Consider the following 20,268-nt stretch of genomic DNA (forward strand, 5'->3'; position numbering starts at 1 on the left):
TGACGACATTTACCCAGAACCCCCCGCGACAATTAAGATTCAACCCTGAATTCCAAGGGGCGGGGGAGACTGCGGGAACTATGGGATAGCTACGGAAGTGCTACCCACAATGCAACGCTTCAGAAATCGACGTTAGCCTCGGAGCATGGACGCACAATGCCGAATTACTGTGCCTAGTGTGGCCGCATGAAATCGAAATTATAATATCAGTTTTATAAAACCGATTTTGGCAAATTCGATTTTATCCCGTAGTGTAGACGTGGCCATACTTACAATCACAACAGAAAGCAGAAGATCTCAGAATTCCCTTCCCGTATTCACCTACAAGTTTTAAACAAGACCTGCTTATTGATCCTCTGGAGTGCCTCTGCACAGCACCAGCCACGGTCACTATGGCCATTAGGGGAAAGGTGATGAATCAGGAGGGAATTGTTTGGTTGTGTCAATCAAAAAATTTCAGCACTTATTTCCATGGGCATGAGTACAGGGCAATGGCACTGAGTACTGGCACTATTTACCACGGACAGCAATGATTTTAGCTGATATCTTGCTCTTGAGGGTCACAAAGCCCAGAGAACACTGCAATGGTGCCTGCCAAAGTCATCATGGAGTGACGTGGGGAAAGTGTCCTACTATGGATGCAGAAGTAAAGCAGCCATCCCTAAAAATATTCGGGAGACGATTGAAGAGTACCTCCGTGGAAGTTTCATCAAGATCTCTCAGGAGGATACAAGGGACATCTCTGTGCACATAAACAAAGTGCTCCATGTCATGCATGCCCCACACTGCCTACCTCTACAGGAGACTGAAAAGCAGAAAATACTACCTCTGTGTGTTGTACCTTTACCTCTTCTTGTTGAGTAAAACAGTGAAGCATAGATACCTGAGTCCTGCTAATCTCTGATTGGGCCAGGTGCCATCTCCACATCTAAACATGTGAAGGGAGAATGCATGCCCACATTTACCCTGAGGTTCGTTCTACTGGATCAGGTTCATTTGTGCTTGGCTGGCAGTACTGGCTAGATGGTGATGGAATCTCCAAGTTCTTGGCTCGTGGCATAGCAGGATCTCCTGCTGCATCTCCCTTCTTCTCATTGTTCTAGGCAAGGGTCTCTGTATGGGCATCCATGGTGATCTGTAGGGCCCAAGTATGGCCTGCAGCTCTTTCTAAAAGTGGCAAGTCTGTGGCTCAGCACTAGATAGACGGTTGGCCTCATGATATGCCTACCACAGTTCCTTCATTTTCATGTGGCATTGCTGCTGATCCCTGTCATACCCCTTCGCCTGCATCCCCTGTGCAATCTTTTCATATATGTCCATGTTTCTGCGACTGGTCCATAGCTGTGTCTGCACAGCCTCTTCTCCCCAGAGGCCCAGGAGATCCAATACCTCCTGTCTCCTCCAGGCAAGAGCATGTCTATAGCGTGTAACTGGTATGGTTGGTTGGGCAGTTGCACACAACAGTGGAGAGCTGCTGGGTTCACTTGTCAAGCTGAACAATCAGGAAGAGGCATTCCAAAAGTATATGTGGGTTTTAAAGGGAAGTGGGTGGCTTCCAGCATCTGGGCAGTGGAGTTCACAACTGTGTCCAGAGCAGCTGCTGTCTGGCATTGTGGGACAGCTACTGGAGGATTGTTGGGGTTGATACTGGTCACACAGTGTCTGCGCTCGCATTGACCACAGTGTGTAGACCATGGTGCAACGCCATTAGGAGAGGTGGCATCTCTTGTCAACAAAGGTTGACGTAAGTCGCCTTAACTCTGTAGTGTAGACCAGGCCTTAGCTGCATTTCTCAGATGGGACCTGAGGCACGGTGGATTGTCATGCAATTAGTATGAAAATAAATAACAGAACCCAGGAGTCTGACTCCTGCTGCCCTGTTGTAAACACAAGATACATTGCTCCCTGTGCTCATGGTTCTTGACTTACGTTTCAGCCCTTTCTGCAAGTTGCACACAACTGTTGAATTTCTTGAAGTATGAGAAACTAATTTTGTTAACTGCTGCATGTACATAACATTAGGTTTATGCATCCAGCAGATAGTTAAACTGGGATTAGTGATAATCTAGGAGGCATTTCAGGCAAAGCACTTACCAAAGTACTTCCCGGAAATTCAAGGAATGGCCTCACTGAGAGTCCCAAAGAAGATGAAATGAAGCACTAGTCTTTGTTCTGCTCTCTGTGCAGATAGTGAGTTACCTTGGGGACAAAATGTCAGTTTCTAATGCTTCACTCCCGTCCCTGGTGGAGCTAATCCAACAACTAATATTGCTTTTCAATATGAGCCACAGAGAGAGCTGCAGTTGAGTCAGACTCTGCATGAGCCTCCTGGAGCAGTGTGCCTCTTGGGTTGATTTACCAAATCCCCTGAATGGGTCCTCATTCCAGACCATCCATTTCACTGAACTGCAGGGTTCTCAGCACTTCTGAAAGGCAGACCACTTCTTTGGGCACCTAAATATGGACTTGACTGGAAACTTCTAGGTGACTAGAATGAATTTGCTTCCTAATGAGCTCTAAATCTACTTATTCAGACCTTCAAAAAGTCAGAATCCTTGATGCGTCACTTGGAAGCTGTGTTGTAAAAGGAATGGGTTTCCATCCGGCTTTGTTTAAATTGTTGGTGGATGTATCTGCTTCGGTTAAGCGCCCAAAATACGAATGCTCCTCAGGACTAGATTAATCTTTGGAGTCTGTCAGATTGGAGCTGGGAATCTCACAATGAGACATTCTCTTATGAGATTTTGCATCCTGTCCTCTTGTTTCCATGTGGGCTTGAGAATTATGGAAGCAAAGGGCGGCGGGGGAGGTGAGAGCTGAATTTTTTTCAGAACCTTCAAAATGGGAAGGGGGAACTAGAATTTCTTTCTTTCCAATGGTTTCATCTGTCTCTGGCTGATGTGTATTTTCCCTTTCTTAGACAGAGTAAACGTGTTTGGCATTTCTCTATGCACTATATTTAATAATTTTCTTTGGCTTTTTCTTTTTTCTCCACCCTTCCTAGTGCTGAACGCTTTGAAATATCCACTGTTGATAGGCATTGGTCTGGCCACCATCATCGGACTCTTATCCTGCCTCATAGGCTACTGCAGTTCCCGCTGGTGTTGCAAGAAGGAAGTACAAGAAACCAGACGGGAGCGACGCCGGCTAATGTCTATGGAGATGGACTGAGTGTGAGAATGAGACTACACACGTTTTGGGAGAGATTTGGGCAGTTGACCTGAGACAGAGGTGTGTGACACACACACACACATGCCCAATGGACAGTATCTTTCTCTCTGATCTAAGCCAGGACCTAGAGCTTCTCCTCTCCACATGCTAAGTACTGAGCACACAGGCCATGTGTACCAGCACAGAGCTTTTCTTCCAGGGACACTTACTGTGGGGATGTTTTCGTCTGACACACAAACTGTTCTGCTGCCTTTGGACAAGATTCACTGTTAAATCCTTTTGTCTTGTTTTTTAGGAACTCTCTTTGTGTGTTAACATTGTTGGGAGGGGGGTTATTGTGGTGGGTGGGGCTTGGGAGAAATATTTTGCCTTTTATAAAACTAGCTGACCTGTTCTCTCTCTCCTCCCTCCCCTTCCCCCCAGGGTTTGGTTTCTGTCTCCAGCACTGGGAAGGAAACAGTCGTACGGGGTGCTCTAGTACTTGTTTGGTGAAGATGCAATGGTCAAGGGTGGGTTTATGCTTGTCAGGGTGCCCTCTCTTCCCCTATTTTCAGGGGTTTGCAGTTCACTCCAGAATACAGCGTGTATGGACTGTTTGAGACAATTTTTTAAACGATTTTCTTAAATATTTTTTTTAAAGTTGGTCTTTGTTCTGGTGACAAGTGCCACCTTGGCAACCCTAGAGGCTTGAATGCTCAGACCAAGTACTTCACAGCGCAGATCTTCCTTCCCACCACAGCCCCTCTCACTGTGCCTCTACCCTGACCCACAGGAAGCACTACTCTCCCTGAGTGGAGAGTTCAGTCTCCTTGGCCTCTCTGCTGAGATCACCAGCAAGGCACCAGTTACTGGTCATGGCGGTGGTGATGTGTTCATCAGAGGAACACCTGTCCTTTTAGGAAGAGGATGGAGACCACCAGATCTTTTCAGATGTATGGTCAACTGGCCGTTGGCTGGAAATGATGTGGGAACCAGCTGTTACGTATACTCAGAATAGGTTCATTTCCATTTTGTTTCCTTGCAGTCACCTAACACACATCTCTGCAATCTCTAATTTGGCAGCAGATTAGAGCATCCATTAGCAATGTCCATGATCGACAGCAGCCACATTGTGACTCAGTGTGGGTGCAAAATCAGGCCATCATAGGGGAGAGTTTTTTGTTTTAAACAGGTCTCCATCTTTTTATACCTGCAGTGATCCCTGTCTTTTCAATAGGTTCTCTCCATTGCTGGGCACTACATGGGCAGATCTCTCCAGGGGGTTTGAGGCATATTCATAGGTGCTATAGTATGAAAGCCCAGCTCTGGTCTTTCACAGTCCTCTGGCATAGCTCCTAAGGAGCTGCTCTCAGTTATCCGGGCAGCTCTGTCTTCTAGCACAGCTAGTGTTTTTAAGCAATAAAAGTCAGACATTGTGTACAAAAGAAGTATGCTGATATCACATCCAAGGTTTGGCTAAAATCAACAAAGATGGGAAATCGAGTTACTGTCAATGCTCCATCCTTCTCCATTATGCTTTAAAAATAAAGAACCAATGATCGATCAGCACAATTAACCATCTAGACTTTCATTATATTCTAGATCTTTTCTATGACTAGTAGTCCATTTATGCGTACCTTCCAGGGGTGCTGCGGGATCTAACCTCCTTGTTATTAACATGACTTCATTTCACAGCTGAGCTGGTGAAGTCTTTAGCGCCGTTGTATTGTAACCACTGCAAACTGCATTTATTTGAGATGCTCAGTTACTTTTGTCTTGATTTTTTTCCAGTACTGGCACAAGATTCTTTCCCTAAAAGGGACTTAGGCTAAGATTTCTCATGTGACTGTTTTGGATGCGTGCATTTCAAAAGCAGCCTGACTCTTCCCAGTGAGTGCTCAGCACAATTGTTTTGTAGTTTGACCCCTTTTAGGGTGTCTCATATGGTCATCCCGAAAGGGAAGCACGCAAAATCACTAGTCACAGCTGGAAAATCTTGGCCTGAATCTTCTCAGCAGCTTTCCCTATTGCTAGCTTTTCCTGCAGCTGAGCCTCATATTTCAGTGCCCTTCCTGAATCTGCAGGCAGACATCGCAAGAAGCTGGCAGAGGAGGAATACATAGCCTTCATGGCACAAATGAGTTCCCCATGTTAAAGTGTAAGAACTTGCATCTATATTCTCCAAAAAGAGGCAAGCACAGGAGGTGATTTGCTAGAGCAGAATGTCCTACTCTTCCAGAACCAGCGCAGAATGTTTGTTGTCCTCTCCTGCGCTGCCTTACCGCTGAGGCACTCACTTGATGGTCTTGTGGGGCACTGAGTTTGCACTGATGTCCTCTTTCCCACACATAACTAAACAACTCTTACCGTTCCTGCTTTAATATTTGCTTTCCTCACATCATTGCCATTCTTTTTAAATGTTTCTAGCATGGGGGAAAGTGGGGATTAGTTATCCAAAGCACAAGTCACTCACTCTCCTTGCAGGTTTAACCCTCATCTCTGTTGCTGTCAGTTACATTTGGGGGAAACACAATCAGACTCGTAATGCAGTAATATGGAATGAACAAGCGGGGAATGGGAGCTCCTCCTAAGCACACACTTCATGCTGGCATTTTCTCCCCACAGAAAGAAACTCGCGGTTATTTTGGCTGGGGGGGCTCCTTGCCCATTAGTGAAGGGTCCCCATGTCCTTAGCTAATGTCAACCTTATTTTTTGAGTAGTGTCCCTCTGGGTGCTCCACTCTGAGTGCGTCTGGGCCCCAAATTCCCTTGATCGGAGACTTTCATTAGCAATGTCTCTTTAACCTGCACTTGCGCTGTTGGTATCCCTATGCCCCGCGCCTAGGCGGTATCAGGCTGCGCAGGCAAACTGCCCCCTCAGTTACTTCTCAGCTGTGTCAGCATAATGGAATTAGCATGTCTGCCTCTTGCCTACCTCGGCAGTTACGGAGTTTCTCTCTAGTTAGCTAGTTTAGTTTGTGCGTAGTAGTTAGATTAGTATTTGTTTAAATTTAAGAAAAAAATAATTATAGAGGGTGGAGTCCAGTCTTAGATCAAAGACTTTTCTGTTTGCTCACTCCACACCCACAAGATTCATGAAAGGCCTGGGAGGACCCTCTTCCCACAGGCAAAGACTTTCCCACAGATCTTGTGTAGGACCCGAACCTAGTTCCCAAAAGCCTCACAAAACTCCTTTTTGAACCAATGGCGACCTGCTCCTTATTGACTTTATTGAGGAAAACAGCCTTCCTAGTAGCTACTAGGAAGTTCTCAGCCTGCAGAGTCAGAGAGATTGGGGCCTTAATGGCTGACCCTCCTTTCACATCATTCCACACAGATAAGGTGCCCTTACAGCCACGTCTCAGGTTTCTCCTAAAGTAACATATGAATTTCACTTGAATCGGAGCATATACCTACCAGTTTTCTTTCTGAAGCCACATACTTCCAACCTGGGGACTGCTCTCCATGCTCTAGATGGGCATTATCATTTCATCTGGACAGAACTAAGCCATTTTGTAAATCCAATAGACTGTTTTTGACCTGTCTGCAACTGAAATCGAGTTCTGCCATTTCTACCCAGAGACCTGCTCTAAATGGATTTCTGGGTGTTTTATAGCTTGCTACCAGGCTATTGACATTCCACCACCATCAGCGTTTTGGTGCACTCAGCTAGATCACAGTCTACATCTATGGCTCTCCTTAACAATGTTCCCTTTCCAGAAATCTGCAGAGCTGTTACATGGTCTTCGATACGTAGCTTCTCTAGGCACAGACGCAGCTGTTGGCAATGTAGGTCTCTCTTGTGTGATGGACTCCAATCCGAAGCTCCCTCCTTCCTGGGGGGATACTGCTCAGGAGTCACCAAGAGTGGAGTGCCCATACAGACACTACTCGAAGAAGTAGTTACTTACCCTTTGTAGTAACTGTGTTGGTCTTCAAGATGTGTGTCCTGTGGGTGCTCCATTACCCACCCTCCTTCCCCTTGGTTTCAGTTTCCTCTGAGACTCAGTAATGCAGAAGGCACTGAGGGGGCAGTTCACCCATGTAGCCTGCTACAGCCTCAGCGCAGGGCACAAGGATAACCACAGTGATACAAGGGCTGAACGGACACTGCTCCTGAAGATCTCGAAGGACCTCTGGGGCACACGCACACCTAGGTGGAGCACCCGTATGAGCACAAATCTCGAAGAACCACAGTTACTGCACAGGGTGAGTAACCTCTTCTTCCATCAGAGCATAACACATCTCCTCCCCATTCCACGTGAAAGGAGTTGGCCACTAGATCTCACGGCCACTAGATCTCACAGCCACTAGCCCTTTGGGAGGTGGTGCTCCATCCCCCTTTCTCTCTGTTGTTGCTGTATTTTTGAAGGCTGAAATCTTTGGGGCATTACTTCCCCAGCAGGTCTTCCAAGTGTGCCAATTTTGTAATACTCTTTTTTTATACAATGGGAATCTCGTCTCTAACTAGAAAAAATATGTGTCTTAGTCACTCTTTCCCATGATTTTTTTTTTTTTTTTTTTTTTAACTCCCTGTAACCACTTGTGTGTGTTAGGAGTGGTTGGTATAATGAGGTTAAGGATTAAGCTGCATGAGGTGCAATGCAAGGGTTCAGTACCCTCTAAGCTGCAACTCCTGGGATTGAAACGAGTAGCCAAGTATGCTAAGGGCTCCTGTCGATCTTACTCTGTTCACTTTGCCACAAGTTCCCTACTCAGTTACAGCTGGGAAATGCCTCTCTTCTTGGACTCTGAACCAGGCATTGCTTGAAAATCACTTAATGAAATCGACAGGAATTGGTGGAAGGTATGGAATAAGGTGTTTGGCATAATTGTGGAATGCCAGAATTGAATGGTTCTAATGATGCTCTGTATTGTTTCTTTTTATGTTCAAAATAAAGAGCGAGTCTTTTGGTAACCATTCTGTGGTCAGAATGTTCACACCGCAGGCAGCTCTTCCCATCGGGTTTGCACTCGCAGCTCCCCTCAAACAGACATCAGATTTGAGCCTTGCAGCCCTCTTTTCTCTTCTCCCCCCTACCCATCCAATTTAGTAGGTATTCTCCCCGTTTGTTGGACAGTTTAAATGACTGGCCTGAGGTTATATGGTGTATTATCATCCAAACTAGGTCTCAACTTTGGTTCCCTGCTCTGCCCACTATAAAACAGGCCATATTGAGAGCAGCAACTTTCTCCTCCTGTCCACCCTGAGCCAGACTGTTGGTTGTGCAAGGGCCATGAGTTAATGCCTATGGTATCCTCTAAAACCAGCGTATCAGGGCTGCTGGCTGGCTCTCCTGACTCTTCCAAACAGCAATCGGGAAAGTCAGTGGTACTGGTGCTGAAAATTTGTGTTTCTCCTACTCTGTCTGAGAGCTGTAACGTGCCAGTGTAGACAATGCACCAGCGCTGGGAGCCACGTCCCTCGTGGAGGTGGGTTTTTTTGCAGCGCTGGGAGAGCTCTCTCCCAACGCTGTGCTGCGACTACACAGGCCACGTTAAAGCTCTGCCAGTGAAGATATGCCCCCAGTCTGGGATTTTTTTTCTCTTGTCACAGCTGGTAACATCACCAAGCCCTACAGCAGTGTGAAGAATGCACCTCCCTGCTCTGCTACTGTAAGGGTGGTAATTTGTCCTCCTGTAGGAATTTAAGTCCGCTGGTGCAGAAGCCGCTGGGAACTGCCTGTACTCGTTCTTTGGCAAGGTCAGTCTTTCAGGTCACTCATGCTACCCTGCTTGATCACAATACCAAAGCCACCTCACAGTGTAGCACTGCTGAGTGGTGGCTTGTGTGGCAACTCCCACCACAGTGTATGCCTTGGTTTCTTGCCCTCCCCGGCTCAGGTCTGGCAGCTATGACTGAAAGAAAAGATCACGACATCAGCATGGAGTTCTCATGTTTTCCCAGTTTCCAAGTTGAGATCTTTGGAGCAGGGATTCTTTTCAAATAAGTGTTGATAGTGGCTGAGCGCAATGAGGCCACTATGCCTGATTTGGGAACCTTAGGTGCTACCATAACACAAATAAGTGAGATACCTGGGAATAGAATGATGGCCCATCAGCTTTTGTCCTGTGCCGCTGCTGTGCTGGCAGCATGCCTGCTAGGCTTGTGTTTTCCCCTGGAGGTTGTCTTGCACCGGCATTACTTCATGAGATTGCTGCCATTTGTAGAACCAGGAGAGAAGTGCTAGTATTGTTATCCATTCTCCTGCTGTTTAAAACCAGTTCTCCACTACACCGTTGTACTGTCTGAATATGGTTGTGAATGGTGTTCGTTGTCAGGATGCTGAACAGACTTAGTGTAGACCAAAATATCTACTAACTGAAGAGACCCTCCATGTAGTTTCTGTATAGGCATTAAGCTGCCTAGTCTGACACAAGCAACCTCAAAAAACGTTTTCTTGATGACCACCTGAATGCGGAGCTGGTTCTGCAACCTCAGACTTCTACAGCCCAATTGGACTTCACTCTAAGTAGTTTCTTCCTATTTTTCTCTTTCTTTGCTCTGTGCTTGGGCTTCCCTTTTTTCCACGTTTGCTTGGGAGCATGGTATCAGACCTACTACATAGCCGCTTCTACTAGACCTATACCAAATATCTAGCTCTTTCCCCACCCCCACCTCAGTGGAAATAGTATATGAACTGCAGCCAAACAAGCCAAATGGGGGATAGCAGTGCATATAAAATTCTACTAACAATATTTTGTGTAGCTACATTTTTTCCATTTTTCTTTCCATTTTTCATCTCTAAATGCTTCTTACATGCTCTCCTCTCTCTTTGCTTACTTTTTCATTTCCCATCCTACTTCCCCTTCCTTGCCATCTCTCTCACCTGTATCCTGGGCTCCGTCCCCATCTCTCTTCTCCTAGCTTCTTAACCTTCCTGCCCTCTGTCTACAGTGCTCTCGTTTGCTAATTTTCTTTGCCCCCTCCCTTCCTCCCTCCCTCCCAAGCACATATATAGTATGTCCATCTGCCCGCAAGTGCAACATTACCTGTCCTCAAATAGCTTGCTGTGAGGCAGACCGTGCTAGCCTCTGGGCAATCTCCCACCCTTGCATTAGCATTGGTGGAGCTCCGCCAGTGGTAGTAACAGCAGGAGCACTACGATAGGCAAGGCCTGGGAGTCTTTAACCACTGGGTATCATCTAACTCTGTTCTGAGCAGGTTTTAGATGATGGTGCTGCTCTTGCTAGAGTTGGGCTCAGTGTAGTGCAATGGTGGGAGATTTTCCCCAAAGGCTAGTGTAAACAAGGCGTGGGCTAGGCTCTGTACAGCATTTGGAAATGTTTACAAATGTGGCTAGAGCCAAGCCCCAGAATTTGGCACAGTTTTGAAACCAAACGAGGGTACAGTTGTCCCACTCTGCCCCTTGCTGGGCTGGATCCTGCCCCTCGTCCTAATAACATTTTATGGCCTTCAAGGACCCAAGAGAACATGCTGTAAAACTAAGCACCAATGATAGGAAACAGCTCCAAACTAACATGGAGCACAGAGCCAAAGCAGAAGGGGCCAACTTCGTCCGCTAAAGACATAGCCTTTGGGCTGGTTATTCAACAGGCAGTGCTCTTATTGACTGGTATTACATGCCCCAACTGAACCTGTGGCCTTGTTGTGCAAGACACTGTCTATAACACCGCTACTAAGATGGTTCCTTTCTTAAAGAGCCTAAGTCTAAACAGCCAAAGAGTAGGGGAAAGGAAGTATTACTGGCCCCATTCAACAGACAAGAACTGAGGCTCAGCTTGTGACTCTTAAATAACCAATAAGCCAGTGCCCCAGAATGGTGGTCGGTGGTACTGTGCTGTCTGTCACTAGTGCCATATTGCACAGGACATAGCATATATGTGCTCAGGATCTGTGTGTTGGTGTGTGATGTCTGTTAATAAACTGGTTTTCTCACCAAATTTCAATGTGAAAGGGGATGTGGTTACCTCTGTAATGCCACTGCTGCTTCCACTGACCATGGCATTCACTCCCTGTCCTGTTGAGTAGTGCTGCCACTTCACACTCAAATGGTAGCTGCATTTCCTTATTGGAAGGCGTTTCCCTGGGGTATGTATGATAGGCGTAATGCTTGGGCTCCTTTGGATGAAAAGTGCTATGTCAATGTAAGATCGGTCTTGCCATGTTGTAGTGCTGGTCCTGATGGATCATTTATCTAGGTACTTTTCAAATCACTCATTCTAGAACCATTTGCACCCCTGGGACTAACAAAGGTGGGACAGAGACACTGTGCGACAGGAGAGGCAAGGTAGAAATTGTCTATCCAGCACCACACAAATGTATCTGTCACAAAAATGGCATGTCTAAGAAGTTCCCATTTCTTAGCCCCACCTGCTTTTAAGAAACAAAGTTTAACTTGGCATAATAAGTTTCTTTTCATGTAAATATTGTAACGGTGAAAGGTGCTGGAGCAGCCTCTCTCCATACAAATGGCAGAGCATTGGTGGTTACCTACACTGTCCTGCAATCTGGCCTCCAGGGACCACCTCTGCAGGGGAGAGCAGGTCAGCTTATATAACCTGTTCTGTCTGTGGGTGTTTTCCTGAGACTGACGACAAAGGGATGGGAGGGCAGCAATTTTATTGATATGAATAGCTGTCTGCTAGCAATAGCCACGGAATAGCCATCACTTGGTATCTCTTCAGATACTGCCAAATAGTGCTGGAATGTAAACTGGAAGTGAAAGGTTCTGCCCCCTCCCCTCGCTCTGCTGAGCCATGCATGATCCCAAGTTAGCAGATTATATTCATTTCAGAGGAGCTATAGATCACTAAGAAGCAGATTGGAGGCTTTAGGAGCCTGCAGTAAGCCAGAGTTTGCAGCTCCAGGCTTTCAGCCGGACCCACTTTGACTCTGCTAATGGACCTTGTGAAATCTGAGCAGCTTCTGCGGCTGCTGCCTGTCTGACACGCAGTTTCAAGGGCAGGGGGAGAGAACTGGTTTCTGTTTAGAGTGGAGTGTCACTGGCCATGCTCTGGGGATATTGTACCTGTTACAGTGATGAGAGTGAGGCTCTTTAGGACTGGGTAGAGTCAGACACAGCCAGGGCTGCAGGAGCTGAGAGCTCTGCAGAGGTCTGCTAGTACCTCTTGGCGTGGACGTGTGATCCCCTGATAGTCCAGTGCTGAACCCTTGGTTCTTAGCAGGGTATTTTCATTACAGTCCATTTCAGCATGTTTGTACAGCACCCTACTTCTTCCACAGAGCCAAGGTGCTTTATACATACGAGTGCCCAGCAGCTGTCTCCCTGCAGCCTGGTTGCTTAGTCCTGGAGGGAGACTGCTCCTCACCCAGTGTCAGAGCTGCTCAGCCAGTGCCTGCTAACAAGCCACCTTTTGTGGTTACAAGCTGGGCTCTCTCGACAGCAAAGGTCAGGGTTTCAGGTGACTGCTCTCAGTAGAGAGCAGGAGCCCAATTTTAGGCAGCCAGGTTTGAAAATTTGTGATTTCAGTCAACCTTTATCCCAGTAGCTGGCATCAGATCAGTCAGTCACAGCACAATAAGGCCCAGTGCTCCACGCTCTGAGTGCAATTGACCTGTCTGGCTTTCAGCACCCACAGCAAAAACCATTGGTGAGTTCACTCCAAGAGTTCCAGCTCCCTCAGGCCTTCACTGTATGTTTCAGCAGAACCCACATTTCCTCCAGGGAGGATTCAGCTCACACACACACCTACCTAGAGGAGCAGAGGGGGAAAAAAATCCTGAGTTCAAATCCTAGCAACTTGGGGAGGGGGAAAGTGCCGTGCTACCACGATTATCTCAGTGTCTTGAGGGACACCAGCAGCCTTCACATAATCAGGCGAGCTGGCGCAGCAGACTTTGAAGTCTGCTGTCAGGTTTTCTTAGCCCTGATTGCAGACTTCAAAGCCTGCCGGTTAGTTCCCCTAATTATAGAGAGCAAGCTGACTGGCTGGCTGCCCTAAGGCCAGCCAGATCAGCTACACTCCCACGTGTATGTATTCATGTGCTGAAAGCTCACGCTGGAGCACAAATATCTGAGTCTTCCAGTCTTTGCGTGGCCCAAATTCCCCATTAACTTCAATGGAGTGTCTGGCCTGTAGTCACTTAAGCTCTCGCCTGCCATTTTAATGGAGTCAAGTCAGATTTCAGTGGATAAAGGCTTGTGCAGCAAATGCCAATGAGCCAGCCAGCCTTAGGGAAGCCAGCTGGCCCTGACTTGGAGGGGAGAACCAAGCAAAGGAAATGAAACTGCCGTTCCTCCTGCAGGAAGCAGCTGCCTAGGGAGCTCTTGAGTGCAACCACTATTATCTGAGCCTCACTTGTCTAATGCCCCCCTGGGCTGTGACCTGGTTTCAGATAAGAGGAAGGGTTCAGTTAAGGGAGGTGTAGTGATGAACCACCCTGGGTAGCTTTGACAGCAGAAAGGCATGTGCAAGAGTTAAGTTTGTGCAGCAAGGAGGCTATTGATTCTCAAGCTTAAAAACTCAGTTTTTAAACTTTAAAGTCGTCTGGGGAGTGCGTGGGGTGTGTGTGGGGAGGGAGGAATGCTGTCACCTCCTTGGCCCTAGACTGCACGCTGTGATAGCTGGAATAAATAGAGCTACTCAGATGTTAGTTGATGAATCATGCGTTCACAGTTTTGCTGTTATTCCTTGAGTAAGTTATTTAGGGAATAGTTTGCATCAGGTCAATCGCTGTTCAAATCAGATTGGACCCATGAACAATGGCACCATCAGGCACCCACGTTACTGACCTGTGGATCAGAAACTGTTTCAGAAAGGAGGTCAAGTATCATGCTAGTTTTACATATGGGGAAACAGAGGCATGGGGAGATTAAGTGACGTGCCTTAGGCAACACAGTATGTGGCTGCAGCAAAAATAGAGCCTATGTCTCCTACTCCTGTGCCCGGTCCCACTAACCAAGTCTCTCAACCTTTTTATCTGCCACTGATGAAATGGCTGAGGGGCAGGGGGACCTGTCCCATTACTCTTCATATCCTAAAGGACTCCGGGATTTGGATCACAGTTATTTTTGGATATATTGTGGGTTGAGGTACTTGTGGAGCATGGATCTAGTGGTGCGGGGACTTTCTCCCTTTCCTCTCCCCTTCCTGCCTGCATATCCTTCAGTTCTGGGACTTATCTGCTCCAGGGAACCGTTAATCCAACCCCATGGCCCTTTGAAGCACACTTCTGCTGCCCTGGGTGGGCAGAGAAGGGAGGAGCAAAAGCAGCAGCAGGGATGGCAGAAAGAAAGCTCCTGTTTCTCTTCCCTGCCTGGACTGCTGCTGGACCCCATGGAGCATGGGCATTGTTCTGCTGTCTCAAGGTTACAGTCCAGGGTGCAGTCCTGCAGGTGGCCCTTCACAATTCAGTTTCAGGTCATGCCTCACAGGAAGAGCAGCCTCTCCCAGGACGATGCAGCCTATTTTCTTTTAAATAGCGATGCTACCCCTATTCCAGCGTAGACCGGGCCTAAACATATTACCAAACAGTTGACAAAAGTAGGTGATAGTTTTGGTCTTACTGGTTGCTAGTCCTGCCAAGCTAAACTACAGCAAGGCATTATAAACTGTTACGTAACCTGGTTAAACCTTGTCTGCACTGGGATTTGAAGAGACACGAGTCTCTTTTTAGCAATAGTGAAGCATGGTTCAAAATGCCTGATGGACAGAATGGCAGAGGTGATACACATAGCTCCTCACCTGCCCTCCAGCTTCCTGACACATGCTCTTAAGGCAAATGCCGGGAGTTGGTGGGGGGACGGGACCCAAGAGGGGAATGGAATAAAAATTTCAGCTGGCTATTGTTTAATGAGAACTTCCATTTTGGAATTTTAAAAAAATAAGCAGTAAGTGTTTGGGAAAGAAGCTGGGTTTTAATGTTAAGCTGCTTATTTAGGTCTCCAAGTGCTGGAGATACATTATTTCAAAACTAATTAGATTGACAGAGGCTTGGATTCGATTACAGGTTTTCCAGCGGCTGAGGGTTTTTTAAATTAAATGGTTACATTTGAAATGGTAGAGAGAATTAAACAGCCATTGCTGCAGCCAATTATTAAACACCTCTAAGAGCTGCTAAAAGTGATAATGCTGTCAACTGAAAAGCCTTCACTGCCCCTTTCCGCCCAAACTGCACCAAGCCCTAAGATGCAGGAGTTAGGACTTACTTGCCAGACCATTTTGACTAACAGAAACACATTAGATGGGCAAAAAGAACAGGAGTACTTGTGGCACCTTAGAGACTAACAAATTTATTTCAGCATGAGCTTTCGTGAGCTACAGCTCACTTCTTTGGATGCATCCGAAGCTGAAAACACTTCTTGGGCAAAGTTGGATTTGCCCATGGTTTTTAAAAGCTGGGAGGAATGGGCTGTGCTAGATGTTTGAGGAGTGGGGGCCACTCTCAGCTATTGACAAGGAAGAATGGCAGTACTCTGAATAGGCAGGTGCTGTCAATCACAGATACTCACCTGGCCAAGGGCTTCTCTAATGTAACCAAGAGCTTAAACCAGGCAAGGGGGTGGAAATCAATAGCTCAATTCTTAAAAATCAGCCCATTCCTTTAAAACAGTGACTGAACACAGACCCTCTTGCCTCGGCTTGAATGGCTTCTTTTTCACCGTTTGAAAACTTTAGCCCTGCTTTTCCTATCTCAAACACCGCCTCGCCCGGTGTAGTCATGGTGGGATGGGCTCACCTTGGCTGGCCACCCTTGGCAGCACACACATGAGGCCCCTGCTCTCTCATAAGGTACAGGCCAATTAAGGCATCAGCTTGGATGACTGTCCCAAAGGGCTTTTAAAATGTTGATCATAAACGGAGTGTTGTATGAGTTGTCCTCTATTGGAAAGTTTTAACATTTACAGGCACCGCTGGTAGCACCACATATAAAGGTGGCCCTGATGCGTCTTATTATTAGACCCTGCTTTCAGTTGCTTTACCAAGCTTTAACTGTTCAGGCTGAACTTTCTCTCGGGCAATTTTTTTCTGGAAACTTTCATCCAAAATTGTTTGGCCATTTCCAAGGAGAGTAAGGAAGAGGCATTGGAAGGGGGCCTAGAGGACGAGGGGGGGGAGGGGGAGAGTATGTGCTCGTGTGATTAAAAACTGTATTATAATGCACGTGCACAAGGGGGCTGAATGAAGATTGTAACGACAGCTTTTATTGTGGCAATGTCAAGCACTCAAGTAAGAATATGAAACCTTAATGTTCTTTTAACATATTGTGTGTGTTACATGGGTATTTATAGATAAAAAAGCCTCCACTATTCCAAATCTTACATTGATCAGTCTTCCCTTGAGAAAATGGTGAGAGGTAACAACATCTGTCCCCAGAGGGTGCTAGAGTAACACTTGTAACACATCATTCAAGGTACAAGTAAGTATCTATTTGTGCCCTATTTTTTTTCCCCAGCTCTAATTTCATATCTAATCAATTCCCTGGGAGCTAGTGCATAGCTTGTCTATGTATTATCCTGGTCTTTGTTGAGTTTTTCATTTTCCTCTTTCTCTCTCTCTTCCCCTCTCCCCATCCCTCCTTTTTTGTTCAGGTACCTGGAAGATAGAAGTGCTAAATCTCTCTCCACTATCTGTCTTCACTGAAATGGTTTTTAACAGAACTGGCAACTTTTAACCAGCTTTGTAAAGGACTCTGATCCTTTCCCTTCTTTCTGCTTTGTGCCTTTGCTAGCCCTCCCCTATGTTTGTTTTAGCATTTTCCCTCGGAGGAGGCGTGTTTTTAAAGACTGCAAATTCCTCCAGGCTGGGAGCTGTTGTTTCTCTTTGTTTAGGGAGCTCTATACACACACCTATGTGGCTGGATAAAGCAAGTGTATCCTGTTTTTCTTTTGCAAAGGTCAGTTAACACATCATTTGACTTAGACTCTAAGCCAGATTGTCCCCCTGTGTGTATTATTTCCACCCTGACTGAAGGAAACTCAGTGAGTCTGACCTCTGTTTGTTTTTCTTTTCATTGCTCTGTTGGGGTAGCAATGGCAGTTTGCTCTTCCATGGACCTGGTAGGGGGATTGTTTGACCTGGGATCTTCAAGTAAGCGAGGCCAGCAGTGCTGGGTTTACAATGGTGCCAGGGGCACCATGGAGCCGGGCCCATGCTCAGAAGGTCCTGGCCTGGTCTATTTGCTCTATGCCCTGAGACCCCACCAGTCTGCTGGTTCCCTCCATCCCGCAGCCCACCATTGCTCCTCTCAGCCTGCCCACCCGCCAGCCAGCTGAGGGCTCCACCCCTTGGCCTCACCCGCTGGTTTCTCTCTGCCTCTTGGCTGGACCCCAGTGCACCGCCAGCTCCAGGCAGTCTCTCCTTCCCACCGCCTGTGGGGCCCCACCTGTGTCCCTGGAGCTGAGCCACCTGGGACTGATGCAGAAGCCAGGCCAGTCTCGGCCATTGGTGAGGAGGGCAGGGGGGGGCTTGTCTGGGCCCTTCCAGCCAACTGGGTCTTGAGGGAGCCTGTGTTGTGCAGGCCCTGGCTGATCATGCCACTCCAGAGGGGCCAGAGTGATTCCCTACCCCAGGATGCTGACAGCTCAGCCCAGCAGAGAGTCACCTCCCAGCAGGTCTGGTGAGTGGGGCCAGGAGGCAGGGTGTGGGGGAGTGGGTCTGTGGAGGGCCTGGGGGGATGCTGGGCTGTGAGGGGTTCTGTATGGGGTGTTGGACAGTTGTGGTGGTGTGCAGGGTGCTGTACATTAGTGGCAGGGTCTGGCAGGGGGCTGAGCATAGCAGGTCCGGGAGGGGCTTTGGCTATAGGGAATCGGGGTGGGGGGGGCATGAGATGGGCCCACACCAAGGGGAAGGGGTATGCTAGCAGCACAGGGCCATGTGAGCCATTGTGCATCTGGCAGCTACCGGTTTGACTTGTGCTGGGCTGCCCCATGTCATGCCCCATTGCCCCTGGCTGGCCCCTCGCTCCAGGGACTGAACCCCCTGCACCATGCTCCATTGCCCCCATGGGGGCCCACAAGTATGTTTGGAGTTAGGCCTACAAAAGGTTAATCCAGCCCTGGAGGCCAGAGTCATCCACAGGGAGCCATGGCCAGGGCCGGCTTTAGGCCTATTCCACCAATTCCCCCAAATCGGGCCCCGCGCCTAAGAGGGCCCCGCACCCAGTGAGAATCCCTTCCCTGGCTAGAGGCGCCTTTTTAATTTTTACTCACCTGGCGGCGTTTCAGGTCTTCAGTGGCACTTTGGCTGCAGCTCCTTCAGTGCCGCTGAAGACCTGGAGTGAGTGAAGGACCCCCTGCCAAAGTGCCGCCGAAGACTCAGGGCACCGCCCGGTGAGTACAAGCCACACGTGGGTTGTTGTTTTTTTTATTTTAAGTCATCCCTGCTGGGGCCCCACCAAAACTCTTCGAATTGGGCCCCACACTTCCTAAAGCCGGCCCTGGCCATGGCAGTAGAAGGCTCCTGGAATGCTCCTTAACCCCTGCCCAAGGGGGTTTCATGCTGGGGTGGAAGAACTAAGGTAAGGTAAGCAGATGTGGTAAGGACTGACCTAGTCCAAGAACAATGGCATGGGCTTCAGCCATTTGCTTGACCCTCACACCTTGCCAGTCATCTCCCATGATGCTTTGTCACAATGGAGGAGCTTTTGTAGCTTTGTGGGGGAGGGCAATTGGGGAACATCCCACAGAGCTTATCCCTCCTCCTATATACATATACCTATAGAGAGAGACGCTGCTGCTTGTCATGATCAGCCACTTTCTACTTCCTGCCATTTGTGGAAACAGATCCCTGAAAGCACACGCTGCTTTTATATGGTTGCACATAGGAGGCAGGCAACATCCTGGTGGGGAGCTCTGTCTGATAGGTGTGTCACCAAGGACCGAGGCTGGGCTCTGTAGCTGAGGCTGCTTATCTGTACTGAAATCATTCAAGCAGGCTAACAAGCAGCCTGAGTAGGAGCTAATAACATACCGAGTCTTGCAGCAAGCAATCTCTGTCTTTATCTCCCAGACCTGCAGGCTGTGTCATATAAATCAATTTATTAAAAGGAGAAAATAGAGATCTTATGTTTGGTTTTGTTCTTTAAATGAACCTTGCTCCCTCTCCCAGTCTGGTGGGATCACACTAACAGCGTTTGTTTTACAATCGGCATTCCAACGACATGTCCCTGAACCAATCTTCTATTTCAGCTGCTACCCCAGCAGTGCTGCGGGGAGCTACACAACTCTCAACTAACCATGTTGTGTCAACATCCTTCCTACAGAAAACTCCTTTCAGAAAGTCCCCCTAATTCAAACCATTTTCTGTGGGTTAGCCAGATGCCTAGGGGGGCTGGATTTCCCCTGGGCAGTTGCTCTCCTGCAACATTCCAGGTATGCATAGAGATGATGTGGACGGACCCCAGGATGCCCTGTAGGGGACAGCTTGAAGCTGAAAGCCAGAGAGGTCATGGTGTTCCAAATCATCCTGTTGAAATGAATGGGAAAGCAGCACTGGCCAGTACGCAACTCTTTGCCTCTCTCTCACAGAAGGAAAGAGAAGCAGCAGTGCCTCCCTCTGTAACTGTGTGTCGGACCCTGCTGCCACAGCTCCAAAAATCAGGAGTCTCAGTTTCCATTGCAGTCACCCTAGACCCCTCTCTGGGTCTCTTCAAATGTTTGCCGATGCCATGGGTTTTGCTGAGCCTCTTGCATGTGGCTGCCTTTCCACCAGCCTTGCTTTGCTCAGGTGCATTTTGTGGGTGTGTGCAGACTGCTGAGCGGCGGGGCAGAAGCTCATTTTACTCTGTGGCCACCATTTCCTCAGCAACTGCAGAAAGGTATCCCAGAAGCTTTGGAAGCAGGAGGCCTGTTCAGGGCTTTCCAATTCCTGGCCATTAAAGTTAATTGAAGCAAATGCCCGCTTTTGGCATGCAGCCTCTAATGATGTCAGAGAACTGTGGGGCAGGTGCTCTGCTCTCCCATTAACCCACCTCATGGTGTTAAAGGGAGCAGCTGTTTCCTAGCTGTGGGGCAGATAAGTGGAGAGAAGGCTTTCAAGAAATCCCTCCTCAGTGAGGCCCCGGAAGCCATGAAACGACATCTGTGTTGAGATTTAAAGCGGAGTGGGGCTGATGGTGGAGATTAGCACATCAGCAGACCTTCAGCTGTCCCACTAAGGAGGCTGCAATCCTGTGAGTGCTAATAAGCCGCA

At 47.9% G+C, this 20,268-nt stretch overlaps 1 protein-coding gene across 1 annotated transcript in view; it reads left to right on the top strand.

Moving 5' to 3' along the window:
• Positions 1–5,199, top strand: part of PTGFRN (prostaglandin F2 receptor inhibitor) — a 64,169-nt gene extending 58,970 nt beyond the window's left edge. The window contains exon 9 of the mRNA XM_075063582.1: positions 3,005–5,199. Coding sequence (XP_074919683.1) covers positions 3,005–3,171 — 167 coding nt within the window. The 3' untranslated portion in view covers positions 3,172–5,199. The remainder of the gene's footprint in view (positions 1–3,004) is intronic.
• Positions 5,200–20,268: the final 15,069 nt, after the last annotated feature.

Source organism: Chelonoidis abingdonii, chromosome 1, assembly GCF_003597395.2.
Source record: "Chelonoidis abingdonii isolate Lonesome George chromosome 1, CheloAbing_2.0, whole genome shotgun sequence".
Lineage (NCBI taxonomy): Eukaryota > Metazoa > Chordata > Testudines > Testudinidae > Chelonoidis > Chelonoidis abingdonii.